This window comes from Alosa alosa, chromosome 9 (genome assembly GCF_017589495.1).
Source record: "Alosa alosa isolate M-15738 ecotype Scorff River chromosome 9, AALO_Geno_1.1, whole genome shotgun sequence".
NCBI classification, from domain to species: domain Eukaryota; kingdom Metazoa; phylum Chordata; class Actinopteri; order Clupeiformes; family Clupeidae; genus Alosa; species Alosa alosa.
In genome coordinates, this window is record NC_063197.1 from 26,480,098 (window position 1) to 26,493,562 (window position 13,465).

Consider the following 13,465-nt stretch of genomic DNA (forward strand, 5'->3'; position numbering starts at 1 on the left):
TTTTAAGACCAGGTTAGGGTGTGTCCTGCAGTCAGGACTAGAGTAGTGCTTTGTGTAATATTTGACTAGGTAGGAATTCAAATGGCCGAGAGGCCCTAGCAGTCTATCTGGTCAGCCTAGAAGTTTTAATAAGGATAATGTTTGAAGATACCTAGTGCTGTTAAAGAAGACAAAAGCAGGGAGTGTCTGAGGCCATGCATACTTTTATTGAATGCAAAAAAAAAGAAAACATGTTACTTCAGCAATGTCTGATCAGTGGCATCCTTAAAATTAGATGCCATATTGTGTCCTGAAGGGCAAAAATTACCACACAGTAAACTGTACAACATTCCACAGTGCCCAAGCTATGAAACAGCCGTTCACTTCGGCCTTAAACAGCCAAATACCACAAATGCAACAGCTGGTCAACAAGAATACCCTTCTGTAACATTAAAAAAACACCTTTATTATTTTTCAGTTGTTTGTTTCAATACTGTATACATTTTCCCAAAACACATACAACATTGCTTTTGGCAATTCCATAAACATACTTGAGCATGAGAGCACCAGTGTATGTGTCACGTGAGTGTGTGTGTGTGTGTGTTTGTGTGTGTGTCTGTTTACAAAGTAAATTGTCGAAATCTACCATGTGCATATGATGACCTCAAGGAACCTGTTGAAAACACAAGGTGTATGAAGAGAAGAGGAAGGCAAACATGACACAAGAACAAGCCTCTACCCGTATAAGTAATCCAAATTCAGCCCTCAGTCAACTGATACAGAGGGTGCTACTAGGTCTTACATTTTTGTGAATAGATGATAAATAAACAATAGTTTAAAAATATAGGTTGGCTGATGGAAGAATGTTTCAAGAATTTCAAGGGATTTGCCCAGCTCACAGGGTGGGCTATGACATAAACACAAATAAGTTATAGTCGATTGGAAGATTAAAAAAGCCTTTTAGTTTCACATATATCACTGATGTGAGTAAAGGTCTACAGGCAAGATACTTGAGGACTGGGGTTGTTCATTTCAACCAATCATAATATATGGAAAAAAAACACGGTCCTAACTGTAGGAGTCTTTCAGGAGCAAATAGTTCTGGTAGGCTACAAACAACCATAAATAAATGAACTGGTAATCAGAGATAGCAGTCACATATTACACATGAAAAAAAATGTAAATAAATTACACAATAGTATTACGTTTAAGTTAGATTATTACATCCCACTGTTTTCTAGTTTAAAAATGATGTTCACTGTTGTTTCTCATTAAAGCATTAAATCATTCCTGCTCTCAATTTCATAATTTATGTGTAACACATGATAACATTTTTGAACTGCATGGCTATACCATGGTTGACACCTTCATTCTGACTATTTCTAGTAAGAGGAAAATAAGAACAAATACACATTTAACTGCAGTTTGTCCAATCACATACCTGCTGTGAACAAGTGCCAGAGTAACAAAAAAAAAAAATCGAAACCTTTATTAAAATATACATTAAATATTGGAAATCATCATCTTGTCATAGTGTGTCGATTTGCAATAAAGACGATGCCCATTTCTCTATGCCCATCTGATGGCTTTCTGATGTCCCACATCTGGTTCATTTTTAAGTCATAACAGAACCACTGAAATGGCAAACAAAATAAAATAATACGAATCCTCACCAGTGTCCAAAAATCCTCTCAACGAATCTTTACAATCATTTCAGTACACTCACATAATAAAAAAAACAGCAACAAAACATAACTAAAACAAGCATAAGGCCACACATGTTTACAGATATGCGAACAGTTTACACAGATGACATTCAGTGCTTCAGTGTTCCACATAAAAACAACTCAGTATCCACCTTTCTGTTGTTTTTTGTTTGTTTTTTGGCACATATGAAAAAGAAAACATATATACAGTACACACACGTGCTGTAATAAAATTACTCAAAAGTCAAACAATCGTTAGTGATTCCTTTACAACTAAGGTGTTTTACATTCCAGTTGTGCATATTAGAACTGATTTTCTATGTTCTGCTGGAACTTTGCAGAATTAGAATAGAAAGCTTAAACAGCATTGGAAGGAAGAAACAAATCTTAACAGAAATGGTATAGGTATAGTAAGTGCCACCATGAGCTGTGTGGTATTGTACATTGAAGTGCAAAATAGACGACAAACATTCAATGAAAAGAGAAGGAAGAGTAGAAGAAGTGAGAAAGGATGTGAGCGGAAATATACTGTACTAGGACTTGGCGGGTACAGCTTTTTTGGGCGTTCCAGGCTTCTTGGTTTGCCACAGATGGCCGTGGATGGTGATGGCGTCCACGCTGGCGGACATAGTCTTTGCGGGTATTTGGCTGAACTGTTTCCTGTCAGAGTTGTACTTGTACAAGGACTCGATCATTTTGGGGGAGATGCTCTTTGGGCCAATGCCAGTAAGCTTGGTGATCTCCTCGGCTTCTGGGCAGTACGTATACACAGACCGGAACTGGCAGCCAGAATCTCGGAAGAGAATTAGGAAGTTGTTGGCCTCTGATTTCTCCATTTCCTACAAGTAAAAAAAAAAAAAGAAATATAAGCATGAGAACATACAGGGCAGGTGAATAATGTCAACAATGACAAGTTTAGTTCCGTTATGAACTCTTACCTCCAGAATCTTGTTCTTCGGACCCTCATTGACTTTCCCAGCCAGACAACAGTGAGCCAGGGCATTCTGGATAATATGTTTGTTTGACTTGGCACTGGGCTCTTTGTACAGTTTTGGACCTATGAGAAGAGAAATGAGCTTGAACTTGAACATGAACTTAGTAGTTTTTTGGACATTTTGTTCCAGTCCTTAGCCTCTGCTTTGTGATATTTGGGGGCATGATAAATAGTGCTTCAGAGGAAGGAAACACAATGCATTTACCCAATTCAAAATCAAATTACCATCAGGCTTGTGCAAAATTCCAGAATTGAATTAAAACTGGCTCTTAAATTCCAATTCAATTCTTGAATTTCACTTGCATTTCAATTGAGGTAGCAAACAGGAAGCAGAATTGCAATTCGAATTGTGCACAACCCTGATTACCGTAGGTCCAAATTATTCAAGATCGAACTTTGTGAATTGTACTGTGATGACCTAGCTCTGGCTGTCACTCAGTCCAAAGCTATAAACAGAGCACGGGCTGTGGGCCAGTATAAAGGGGGCCTTTGATCCCAGAGTCATGCACACTCACCAGTGTACTCGGCGTTGGAGGTCACGGAGGAGGTGGTCGAGCCATTCTCCCAGTCCTTCTCTCCATTGCGACTGCTGGATCGGGTGGGAGACAGACAGCTATCTGCTGAGTCAGGCCTGTGCCATTAAAAAAAAAAGAGAAGGTGAGATCCACTTGCCATCAAATATTCCATCAAAAATTCACATATTCTTTTTTTTCCAGGACCATATAGAAACATCAGCTGATTTACTCTCATGCAGGAAAGTGATTCTACCCTTGCACTGGTTCAATGTTGCATGCAAAAAAGGTACATAAACAAATATGTGCAGCGAAGATGACCCTGTAGAGCTGACAGCAACTCAACAGGGTAGCAACATTTCTGTAGAATCAGCAGAGGCAGAAAAAGAAAAGGTTGTGCTCAGAGCAGTAACAAAGTGACATGACCAAATGCTTATTTTATGTAGCTTGCCATGCTAACCGCCTGGAAGGATGTCTTTTGGAATCTTGAAAAATATGAAGAGGAATGTAATCGCATTGTGTTGATATTTTAAATCATTTAAATGGGTTGAAATTTCAAAAGAAATTTTAGGAAGTGTTGGGCCTGTGGCATAACGAAATTAAAAAAATAGCCTTTGATGGGGAAGTCTGGGAAAACCTTTTGGCAAAAGAACCTGTTGTACAAAGACCAACCTTGATTTTCTCATTTTGGGAGAGCTCAAAAAGAAGTACAGACTTCCCGATGCTAAACTATAACTTCTGTTATTTTTAGAGAAGGAAGAGAGAAGAAAGAGAGATGGACATAAAAAGACACAGAAAAGGAAAGAAAGAGAAGAAGAAAGGAGAGACACTCCAGAGAGAAAATGGGACAGAGAAGTAATATGCAAAGGCAACACAGTCAGCATTTGACAGGAACAGGGAGTATACAAATGGGTATTCTAAGGATAGTGTTACAAATCGACACAAATCTACTGATAGTATGAAAGCTTAGCACAAACAGAGTGGAAATTGAGTCACAAGGAATAATTGTAGCACAGTCAAGGATGAAAAGTTTTATTCTAGAGTAGCATTTTTAAGAACAATAAAACGGTAAGCACTCAAAGATAACTGAACACTTTCAGATTTTGAGTCTGAATATGAGAGTCTCACCTGCCAGTGCGTTTGTCCGACGCCACGTTGTCATCGCCCAGATTAAGAGAGGCCAGAGACAGGCTGGAGACTGAAAAAACACGAGGTCGTGAACCTGGGGGATGGGATACAAAACCAGCACGAAAGGAGACCAACGTTACACAAGACACACAGACACGAGCCTGTCCAACACTGTTTGTTTACACCTTCTCACAGCTCCCAGTGGCATTACAAATGCTCTAATGCTTCCTTCCGCTCCTGTGAAACTGCTCTTATGCATACTGTATGTGTCCATAAGACCATACGAGACCTTCAGCACCAACATGGCCGTGTCGTAAACCCCAAAAACACATAACCATTAAGTCACAGGTTAAAAATCAAAGCAGGTAATTGAAATTTGGAATGATGGTATTAAGCGAAAGGATAAGTAATGTCAGTCGGGACCAGGAATACGATAGGGAAAGATTCTAGGGGGTAAGAAAAACAGGTGTAAGAAGCAGTTAGTACTAGCCCATGGTTAGTCCCATTCGGGTGGGCAGCCAATGAAAACTAGAGGGATAGTAGGAAGAAGCCGGGGAGCTGCAGAGCACTAGTTAGCAGGTGGAAACAAAGGTTAGCCAGCACCAGAGGGGAGAGGCAGAGGACAGGCTCGCTGGGGGCCGCCTCCACAGGCTGCTGTGGAGGGGACGTCTACCTGCTGTGGCCCTGATGGGGGTGCGGGGGGAGTCCAGGACGTCCCTGTGGATGGACTTGGGCCGTGGCCTCCGCTGTTTGGTGCTGGCTGGGCGTGGCTTGATGACGGTGTCCATGTCCTCCATCAGCTTCAGTTGCTTCCGTCGCATGTACTCCTGTTTGATGAACTCCCGGCGAGCCTTCTCCTCCTCCTTCTTCATGCGGTCCTCCTCAGCCTTCATCCTATGAAGATGACAGGAGCAAGAAAAAAAAAAAAAAAAAAAAGAGACAGCAACAGCAACAGAGAGAATTAGAGAAGGAGAATAAGAAAATTCTTTCTACATTTCTTTCAATTTCGCTGATAACATGCCCTGCTTTGTGGGCAGTAATTTGCCAATACTGCTCATGTGCACACTGATATTCTTCAAACTACCACAAGTGAATGGAACGGCTAGCTTGCTTGACAACCACATAGAAACTGGAATGGCAATGTCAGATTACTGTCCACAGGTTACTGTTGTGACAACACTCAAGAGTGTAGCCATAAGAGGACACAACACCTATGGCTCATTTCAATTAAGGACAGGGCTAACCCAAGGCTTCTCCTCAGGCTTCAACACCAGTGAATAGCTGTTCCGAGCCCCCATGTGTGTGTGTGTGTGTGTGTGTGTGTGTGTGTATGTGTGTGTATGTGTATGTGTATGTGTATGTGTATGTGTATGTGTGTATGTGTGTGTGTATGTGTATGTGTGTGTGTGTGTGTGTGTGTGTGTGTGTGTGTGTGTGTGTGTGTGTGTGTGTGTGTGTATGTGTGTGTGTGTGTGTGTGTGTGTGTGTGTGTGTGTGTATGTGTGTGTTTGTGTGTGTGTGTGTGTGTGTGTGTGTGTGTGTGTGTGTGTGTGTGTGTGTGTATGTGTGTGTGTGTGTGTGTGTGTGTGTGTGTGTGTGTGTGTGTGTGTGTATGTGTGTGTGTATGTGTGTGTGTGTGTGTGTGTGTGTGTATGTGTGTGTATGTGTGTGTGTGTGTGTGTTCATGGCCCAGCTGTACCTGGCCTCCTCCTTCTTCTGCTCCAGCTCGGACTCCAGCTGCTGCTTCCTCTGCTGGCTCTCCCGCTCCCTCTTCTGCCTCTTCTCCAGCAGCGCCGCTCTCTTCTGGGCCATGTCCGTCTCCCCTTTCAGGTCATCCTGAGGAGGTAGGGACACATGTGAGCTTCTACCCACTTTACCCAAAATTCACCCCTGCACCATCTTGAATTTCCCCTTGGGGATCAATAAAGTAAGTAAGTCAGTCAGTCAGTCAGTCAGTCAGTCAGTCAGTCAGTCAGTCAGTCAGTCAGTAAGTAAGTAAGAAGTAAGTAAGTAAGTCAGTGAGTCAGTCAGTCAGTATGTATGTATGTCAGTATGTATGTATGTATGTATGTATGTATGTATGTATGTATCTATCTATCTATCTATCTATCTATCTATCCTATTACTTTAGGTACCAGACTGGATTCTCTGTGACAAACAAATGCCTCGGATGGTGAAGCTTGCAGTGCACAAGGCACACAAGCAAAAAGCTATCTTGTGAACGCTATCTACTGTGGCATGCTAACAATATCACTTTGACATTATTCATTGATGAACATTCCATCGCTCTAAAGCCACATGTGCATATATCTGAATTATTGATTTGCCCCACTTTCCTGACCTACATTAGATCATGTAAACACACGGTTCACGCTCACTGACAAAGTCTCTCTCTCACACGCACAGAACATCTAGAAACAGCAACAATCTGTCCTGTTATGGGCTCCATTTCTGGTCAATTCTTCATTTGTTCGTGTTAAATACAGGATCTTTCCCTAGCTCAGTGGTTCTCAATCTTTTTCTGTCATTCCCCACTTTGAAGGTGGGGAATTTTCAAGCCCCACCTGACCCCATCAACCCGGCAAAATGGAAACGTTAAAATACTTTTTTCACATCTGGGTTCCACATTACATTTCCCATCTCAGTCCACTGGATCAGATTTTATTTTAATTTATATGTCGGTCTGTTTATGACTCTTATGTTTGAGTGTGGCTATTTTGTTTTGAATCTATGATCTTCCTTGTCAAAAAGAAAGGCATTATTAAAGATATTAAGGCACAAAAGAACAATTTTTCTCCTGTTCCTCGCGCCCCACCTGTCTTCCACCCCACCACATGTCTCTATTCCCCACTAGTGGGCCCCGTCCCACATTTTGAGAACCACTGCCCTAGGTGAAGGGGGTTGCAGAAATAGGCAACAACTCTTATTCAACCTTTAACTTTTGAGGTATAAACTGATTTGTTTCTGTCGTTGTTTGACCAGTGAGAGAATCAGGTCAGCCCTGAGTGAATAACGTAGAGTCCCCATTGAACACAATGTTACCTTGAAGAAAAATCCTGTGGCTCCCTTCTCGCCGCTCTCCTCGAGCACTGCCCCGTCGAGTGGCTTCAGCACGGACAGTGGCACCTCGATCAGGTTCTTGTTGGTCTGGTTCAGGAAGTCCGCCGGAGCCTCTGTGGGAGTGACAATCACCTTCTCCGTGACGGCCTGAGTCAGTACCTCGGACACCTTTGACCCAACTGCAGGCTTGACCTTCATGCCAAGCTTCTCCCCTGATTCAGTTTGCTCCATCAAGCCCTGCTCTCCGTCTCCAATGGTTGTTTCACTGTCGGTCGTGTCTTTGGTGGGAGACCCCAGGAGCTCCAGAGAATCGATGCCGCTGAATTCAGCCAGTCCATCAGGGGACAGGAGCTCAGAGTCAGAGGCGGCCTCTTTGTCGTCGGCGGCTTTAGCCCCACGCTGCTTCTTCCTGTTCTCGCCCATGTAGATGAAGCAGCTGGGCTCGGGCTGGCTCGGGGAGAACCGCCGCAGGCGCGGGATGCTGTCCACGGACTGCGGTGCCATCAGGACACGGCTGAAGGGGGCGATCTTAAGCTCGTTGGGCCTAGGTGCCCGCGTGGTCTTGACGTGGAAGGAGGCCGACTTGCGCTTGATGCTGGTGGGCGAGCGGTGCGCCGAGCGCGGGGAGTCGGCGGGCGACGGGGACCCAGACGACCGGGCGGTCGTGGCCGTGCGCCCCTTTTGCGGGGAGTGGGAGATGATCCAGGACTGCTGCTCGCGCATCTGCATGATGACCTCCTGCTGCTGGGCCAGCCGCTGCATCTCCGTCTGCAGGAAGTTGAGCGAGGCGTTGAGCTTCTCAATGGAGCGCGTGTACTCCAGCAAGTCCGCCTCAGTCACCCCCTCCTCGCCTCCGGGAGACTTGGCAGGCTGCTGCGGAGCCTTGTCCGGCCGGAGGACGCCGCCCTCGGCGGCTGCTTTGCCGTCCCCAGCTTCCTCCTTCGTTGGCGAGGGCGTCTCGTCGCCCTTCCGCCTCACCACGTCGAGGAAGGCGCTGCGGCCCATCTTCTGGCGGTGGCGTGTGAAGGCGGCCTCCACCTTCTTCTTCTGGGCCTCGATGGCACGCCTCTTCTCCTCCAGACGCATGCGCAGCTGCACCATCTCGGCCGCCATGGCTTGGGCCGGGTCCCGCGGGGCCAGCTTATGGACAGTGCTCTCTTCGGGCGTGGGGGCCCAGGACACCGAATGGGGGATTTGGGCAGCCTCCGATCTATCGAGGGCGTTCTTTGGAGATCCCGAGCTTGCCCCGACCTTGGTCTCGGGCTGAGTGATCTTAAGGAATTTCTGCTCGGCGAAGCTGGTCATCTTCACCCCGCCGGGGGTGAGCGAGCCGCCACTGCTGCACGGGGACTTGCCGCTGAGGTTGCTGGGACACGGGCTGACGGAGCCTTGGCTCCGGCTGGCCCGCATCTCGTAGTCCTGGTCCATGTCCAGGTCCATGCTGACGGTGCAGTCCTTCAGAGAGGAGTCCTCGTCCAGGGTCTCCTGGATGTCCTCCGTCCGCACGTGTATGCCTGTGTCCACCTCTGTGGTGTCGGTGCTCGCTGCACCCTTGGACGAAACCGAGTTCAGGTCACCCTCCTCAGCCACGGCCTTAGCGTCCATGTCGAGCCGGCTCTGGAGGTGGAGGAAGAAGCCCTGATTGGTGCCTTCGGCTTGGGGGCTGCGCTGCTGCTGCTGCTGCTGTTTCTGGGAGTTGTGGATAATCTCCAGCGCTTCCTCTATGCTTGGAGTGGCCGTGCCGTTCCCATGTCCGTCCAATGGCAGCCCATTAGAGGAGGAAAGATGCATTCTGGGATGTGGCGTTCTCTGTCTCCTGTCCGGCTCCATACCGGCTAGGCTGTCCGGGCAGCCTTCCTCCTCGATGCCCATGCTTGTACCGTTGACGGGCTGGAAGGAGAGGTTCCTCTTCAGGCCTCGGGGCATGTGGTGGACCTTGAAGCCCAGGCCCTCAGTGCTGGCTGACCTGGTCATGCCTTTGCTGGGCACTGAGGGGACCTCACCTGGCTCGTCTTTATCGAAGGGGATGTCAAAAGAAACCCCATGTGTAGCAGCCCTGAATAAAGAACAACAGCACAAACAGAAATAATTTAATTACACAAATTTGCCATCAACACTGTGATCATTTGATTTTGAATGCCATTTGACATCAAACTGCTGTATGTATAGAATGTTTCGGGCTAATTTCAGATTGATACGATACGATACACTATAATAAACTTTATTTGTCAGTTTGTGCTAAAAAAAAATTTGCATCCCTGGGCAGGTCATTTAAGAATAGGAGCATCAATAGACAGATTGCTGTGTTCACCTTTTCTCTTTTGGCCAGGTCCCCAGGCACCCATCCACAAAGGACATGGAGGTGGATCGCTTTATCTCACCTGTGTGACAATGCAAACAATGGTCAGATATACCCCAGAGAGTCTACTTGGCATTCAGCTGAGAAATATGAGAACCTGAAGCCTCCCAGAGCAGAAATAGGCTTACCTGAATTTGACGTTTTTGGCTGAGGCCTGAGGGGCAGACTAGGAGTAAAGAAATGACAATTAATTTAATAGCAAATCAGGGAACAAGAGCAAAAGAAGAGAAGCAGTAAAAAGTAGGATTTTTCGTAAGAAGATTTTAATATGGAAATAATAAAAACACATATTAGAAACAGAAATGGTCCTGCAGAACTACTAAATTCCCATTTCAACTCAATGTTTTGAGAATAGATTAAATGCATTTAGTGACAGCTATTAATGGATACGTGAAGGGAGACAAATCTACCTGGGTCTGTCTGGACTTGGAGGTCTCTCCATGAAGCTTCTCTTGGTAACATTTGAGATGGGCACTGAGGGCAACTTCTTCAGCGATGGAGCCGGCTCTGGGGCAGCAAAGAGAGAAAAAAAAAAACATGAGGCTTCACATCCAAAGCAGACATATGAACCTGTATTTCTTTCATATTTTGCATTGTTACCTTCAGCATCCATAACGCGTGGCTGTACAAAAGATGGCTTCATCACTTCAAACCACCAGTAGAGCTCTGCCATAAACACTAAGTAGTTATTCTGTAATAAAAACAGATATCATTGATTAAGAAACACATAAAGACATCTTGCTGGAGGTCAGTGCCTCACACACACACACACTCACATCCATACACAGGTATACGCTTCAGATGGGACCTGCAATGCCTGTCTATTTCCACAAGATGTCTCTCCAACCAGCAAGACATGTGCATGAAGAGACGCCATACTTTTAATCATTTACTTGATCTGATGGATTTCTTGTTTTACAAAAGCAAAGTGTGGTGAAGCTTGTACAAATACATTTTCTACACGCATACTCCTGAATAAGTTGTTTATTGTATGTAGAATGTAGAAGTTGTATGCTTCATTTCTAAATGTTGTTAGTAGGTCTGTACAAGGATAAAATATGTTTACTTACACCATGAATGCAAAATATACTGCATTTGGCACCACTCTTTTAGAGGAAATTGGATACATTTAGAAAATCGTATCGTATTGAGGCCAAGAAAAATTCTCAGGATTTTAAATAAGCAAGTTGGTTTGTGGTCTGGCCACAAGCACTATTAAAGTGATTTAGTGATTTAGACAATGTGGCATAATCTGAACCTAATCTAGCTCTAAATGGAATGAGCCAAGGAAAGCATTTCTTAAGCATGCACTGGGGAGATTAATCATACATTTTAGACATCGACTCATCTCCTCTAACAAGCTAGTCAGTTCATCATATAGGCTAAATCAGAATGAAAAACTGACAGAGGAAATGGCACAAATGCATACACTACAAACACACATAAACCACACATGCAGACACAAAGAAAAACGAGGGGAAAAGCCTCATGTCAGCACTGTCTATGTTCACCAGGTTGAATGGAAACGCTGAGGAATAGCAGCAGTCTTGGGGAAGGATTCACAGAAAGAGCAGTCGCTGCAGTTTTCATCTGACACAGCGAGCCTCCTTTGTTAGGTAGCCCCCAAGATTTACAGCAGGCTGGTCCATGCCCTTCACAGACTGCCCCCTCCACTGCACAAAGTCACTCTCTCCTCTGTACAGTAAGCTGCTGGGGTTGGCATACTAGCCAACACTACGATCACTGAACCAGTTCATTAACATAACTGAATCAGAAACCTCAAATTAAAACACATCATCGACCAATCACCAGACTCAATGTACAATGCACATACCAACTCTGTTCAATTACTTCACAGGGTGCTGCTGACAAGCATGTCTCCAAAATTAGACAAACAGATCAATAAGCTAATTTCTACGGTGGCACGTTCCCGTGACAACAATGGACATCAAAATGACAGCTCCGCTTACCCCGAGTGGCTCTCCGTGGCGAGGGCGAGCCAGAATGGGCACTTGCCCAGATGGCGCGGCGCAAAACCCGCTCTCCCCTCCATCTGTCTGTCCACTGACTTGCAACGCTAGGTGCAAAAGCTATTATTGATGCGCCCGCACGCGGCTTTCACACCACCACATGGGCACCTCATGGGGTAATTTGAGGGGGTGGGGGGAAACGGAATTTAACTGGACCCTCCTTCCTCTGGAGGTCAGGCTGACTACTGACATTCACACAAAGCAAGCCATTAGCTAATCCTTTTTATGGACGGCAGTAGCCGCACCACCCATTCAAACAAGCTCTTCCACACCCTCTCTCAGTTACTCACACGGCGACTGATGTCGTTAATCACTGGGGCCGGCTGGCTGATTAGGGCCTGATGCTCTTAGGTTAGACAGCCATCAAGGGAGGGGTGGATTTAAGACCAAACACTAGGACTGGCTTTAAGATTGTGGCCATCGAACGCTAAGCCAGTTAAGAGAGAAGCCGCCCCACTGGTGAGTCCAGTGAAGGAGGCAAAAAGAAGACATTTTTCACACAAATCAAGACACACCAAGTAATCCCCCACATTAAATGACCCTGCTTTCCACAAATATGGCCCTAAACAGCGCCTGATTAAATGTGCACCCGGTGGAAGAGGTGCCAGACAGAATGATTAGGTGGGAGAGAGAGGCGACGGCCTATAAAAATGAGCTGTGGTGAGCCATATCTCTCCCCAGCACTGCAACACACACTGCTACGTCCACTCCACTCCCCCACAGACTAGGGGTGGGGGCAGGGGGAGATGGAGATATACGACACACAGAAATCATCCTCCTACCATCCACTGCTCAACTGCCTGGAATGCCATGCTTTACAACTCTGAAACCCATTGTGTCCATTCATATCCAGGTGTGGCGTAGCAAACGTTATCAACCATTATTTATTCAGGGGGAATTGACTGAGCATTAAGCTATTTTACAGCAATGCCCTGAGTTTACAAACAAAGTCTAACAAAAACAAGGTGCTGGACGGAGCGGCATGTCTCGCCAGCGGACCTGTAACCCAGCATGCTTATTTTAAATAATTCCTATAAATATTAATAATTGAAAATAAATAAATAAATAAATAAATAAATAAATAAAAATAAAAACAGATATTTTACAAAAACAATTTACAAAAAACGTGTGGGCATGTCTGAATCTCTATGCATGTGGATAGAAAGTGTGTGTGTGAAAGAGAGATATAGAGCACATAGAAAGACAAACAAATAAATAACAAAGAAAGAGAGATATCTGACCGAGTGTGTGAATATGGCAATGTTTGCACCCTCAGACACATTGTATGTATCAGATATGGTGTATACATAATGAGCATAAACTGTATGCATGTATGTAGAGATCCTCAGGACATAGTTCCCTTGAGTGCCCGCCACTCAGACACATCTCCACAATGAAAGCCATTAGAGTGATGAAGACTGGGGTACCAGATTCAAGGAAACTGGGTCAAGGTTTCAGCTTTGAATTTTTGTCATTGAATGTCTCACACACACACACACACACACACACAAACACACACACACACACACACACACACACACACACACACACCTCATTCATTTTGAGTTATCTTACAAGTGAACCAAAATGGGGCTTCTAGCATTGAAACAATACTGGTATTGAAACGATTATAAGACTAAACACATTTTTGCCGCTTAGGCGCTTATGCTGTTATTAGTGGAATTAGAGGCCTCAGA

The 13,465-nt window shown here is 45.1% G+C and overlaps 1 protein-coding gene across 7 annotated transcripts in view; it reads right to left on the reverse strand.

Moving 5' to 3' along the window:
* Positions 1-185: 185 nt before the first annotated feature.
* camsap2a (calmodulin regulated spectrin-associated protein family, member 2a) overlaps positions 186-13,465 on the reverse strand; it is a 44,633-nt gene continuing 31,353 nt past the window's right edge. For 2 of the 7 annotated variants that reach the window (XM_048252048.1, XM_048252046.1), the window contains 12 exons: positions 10,339-10,429; positions 10,149-10,245; positions 9,867-9,904; positions 9,691-9,760; positions 7,362-9,435; positions 6,019-6,155; positions 4,993-5,213; positions 4,320-4,413; positions 3,864-3,929; positions 3,195-3,310; positions 2,624-2,742; positions 186-2,524 (listed from right to left, as the gene is read on the reverse strand). In XM_048252048.1, coding sequence (XP_048108005.1) covers positions 2,219-2,524; positions 2,624-2,742; positions 3,195-3,310; positions 3,864-3,929; positions 4,320-4,413; positions 4,993-5,213; positions 6,019-6,155; positions 7,362-9,435; positions 9,691-9,760; positions 9,867-9,904; positions 10,149-10,245; positions 10,339-10,429 — 3,429 coding nt within the window. In that variant the 3' untranslated portion in view covers positions 186-2,218. The remainder of the gene's footprint in view (positions 2,525-2,623; positions 2,743-3,194; positions 3,311-3,863; positions 3,930-4,319; positions 4,414-4,992; positions 5,214-6,018; positions 6,156-7,361; positions 9,436-9,690; positions 9,761-9,866; positions 9,905-10,148; positions 10,246-10,338; positions 10,430-13,465) is intronic. The other 5 variants (XM_048252053.1, XM_048252050.1, XM_048252051.1 and 2 more) reach the window with 3 other exon arrangements.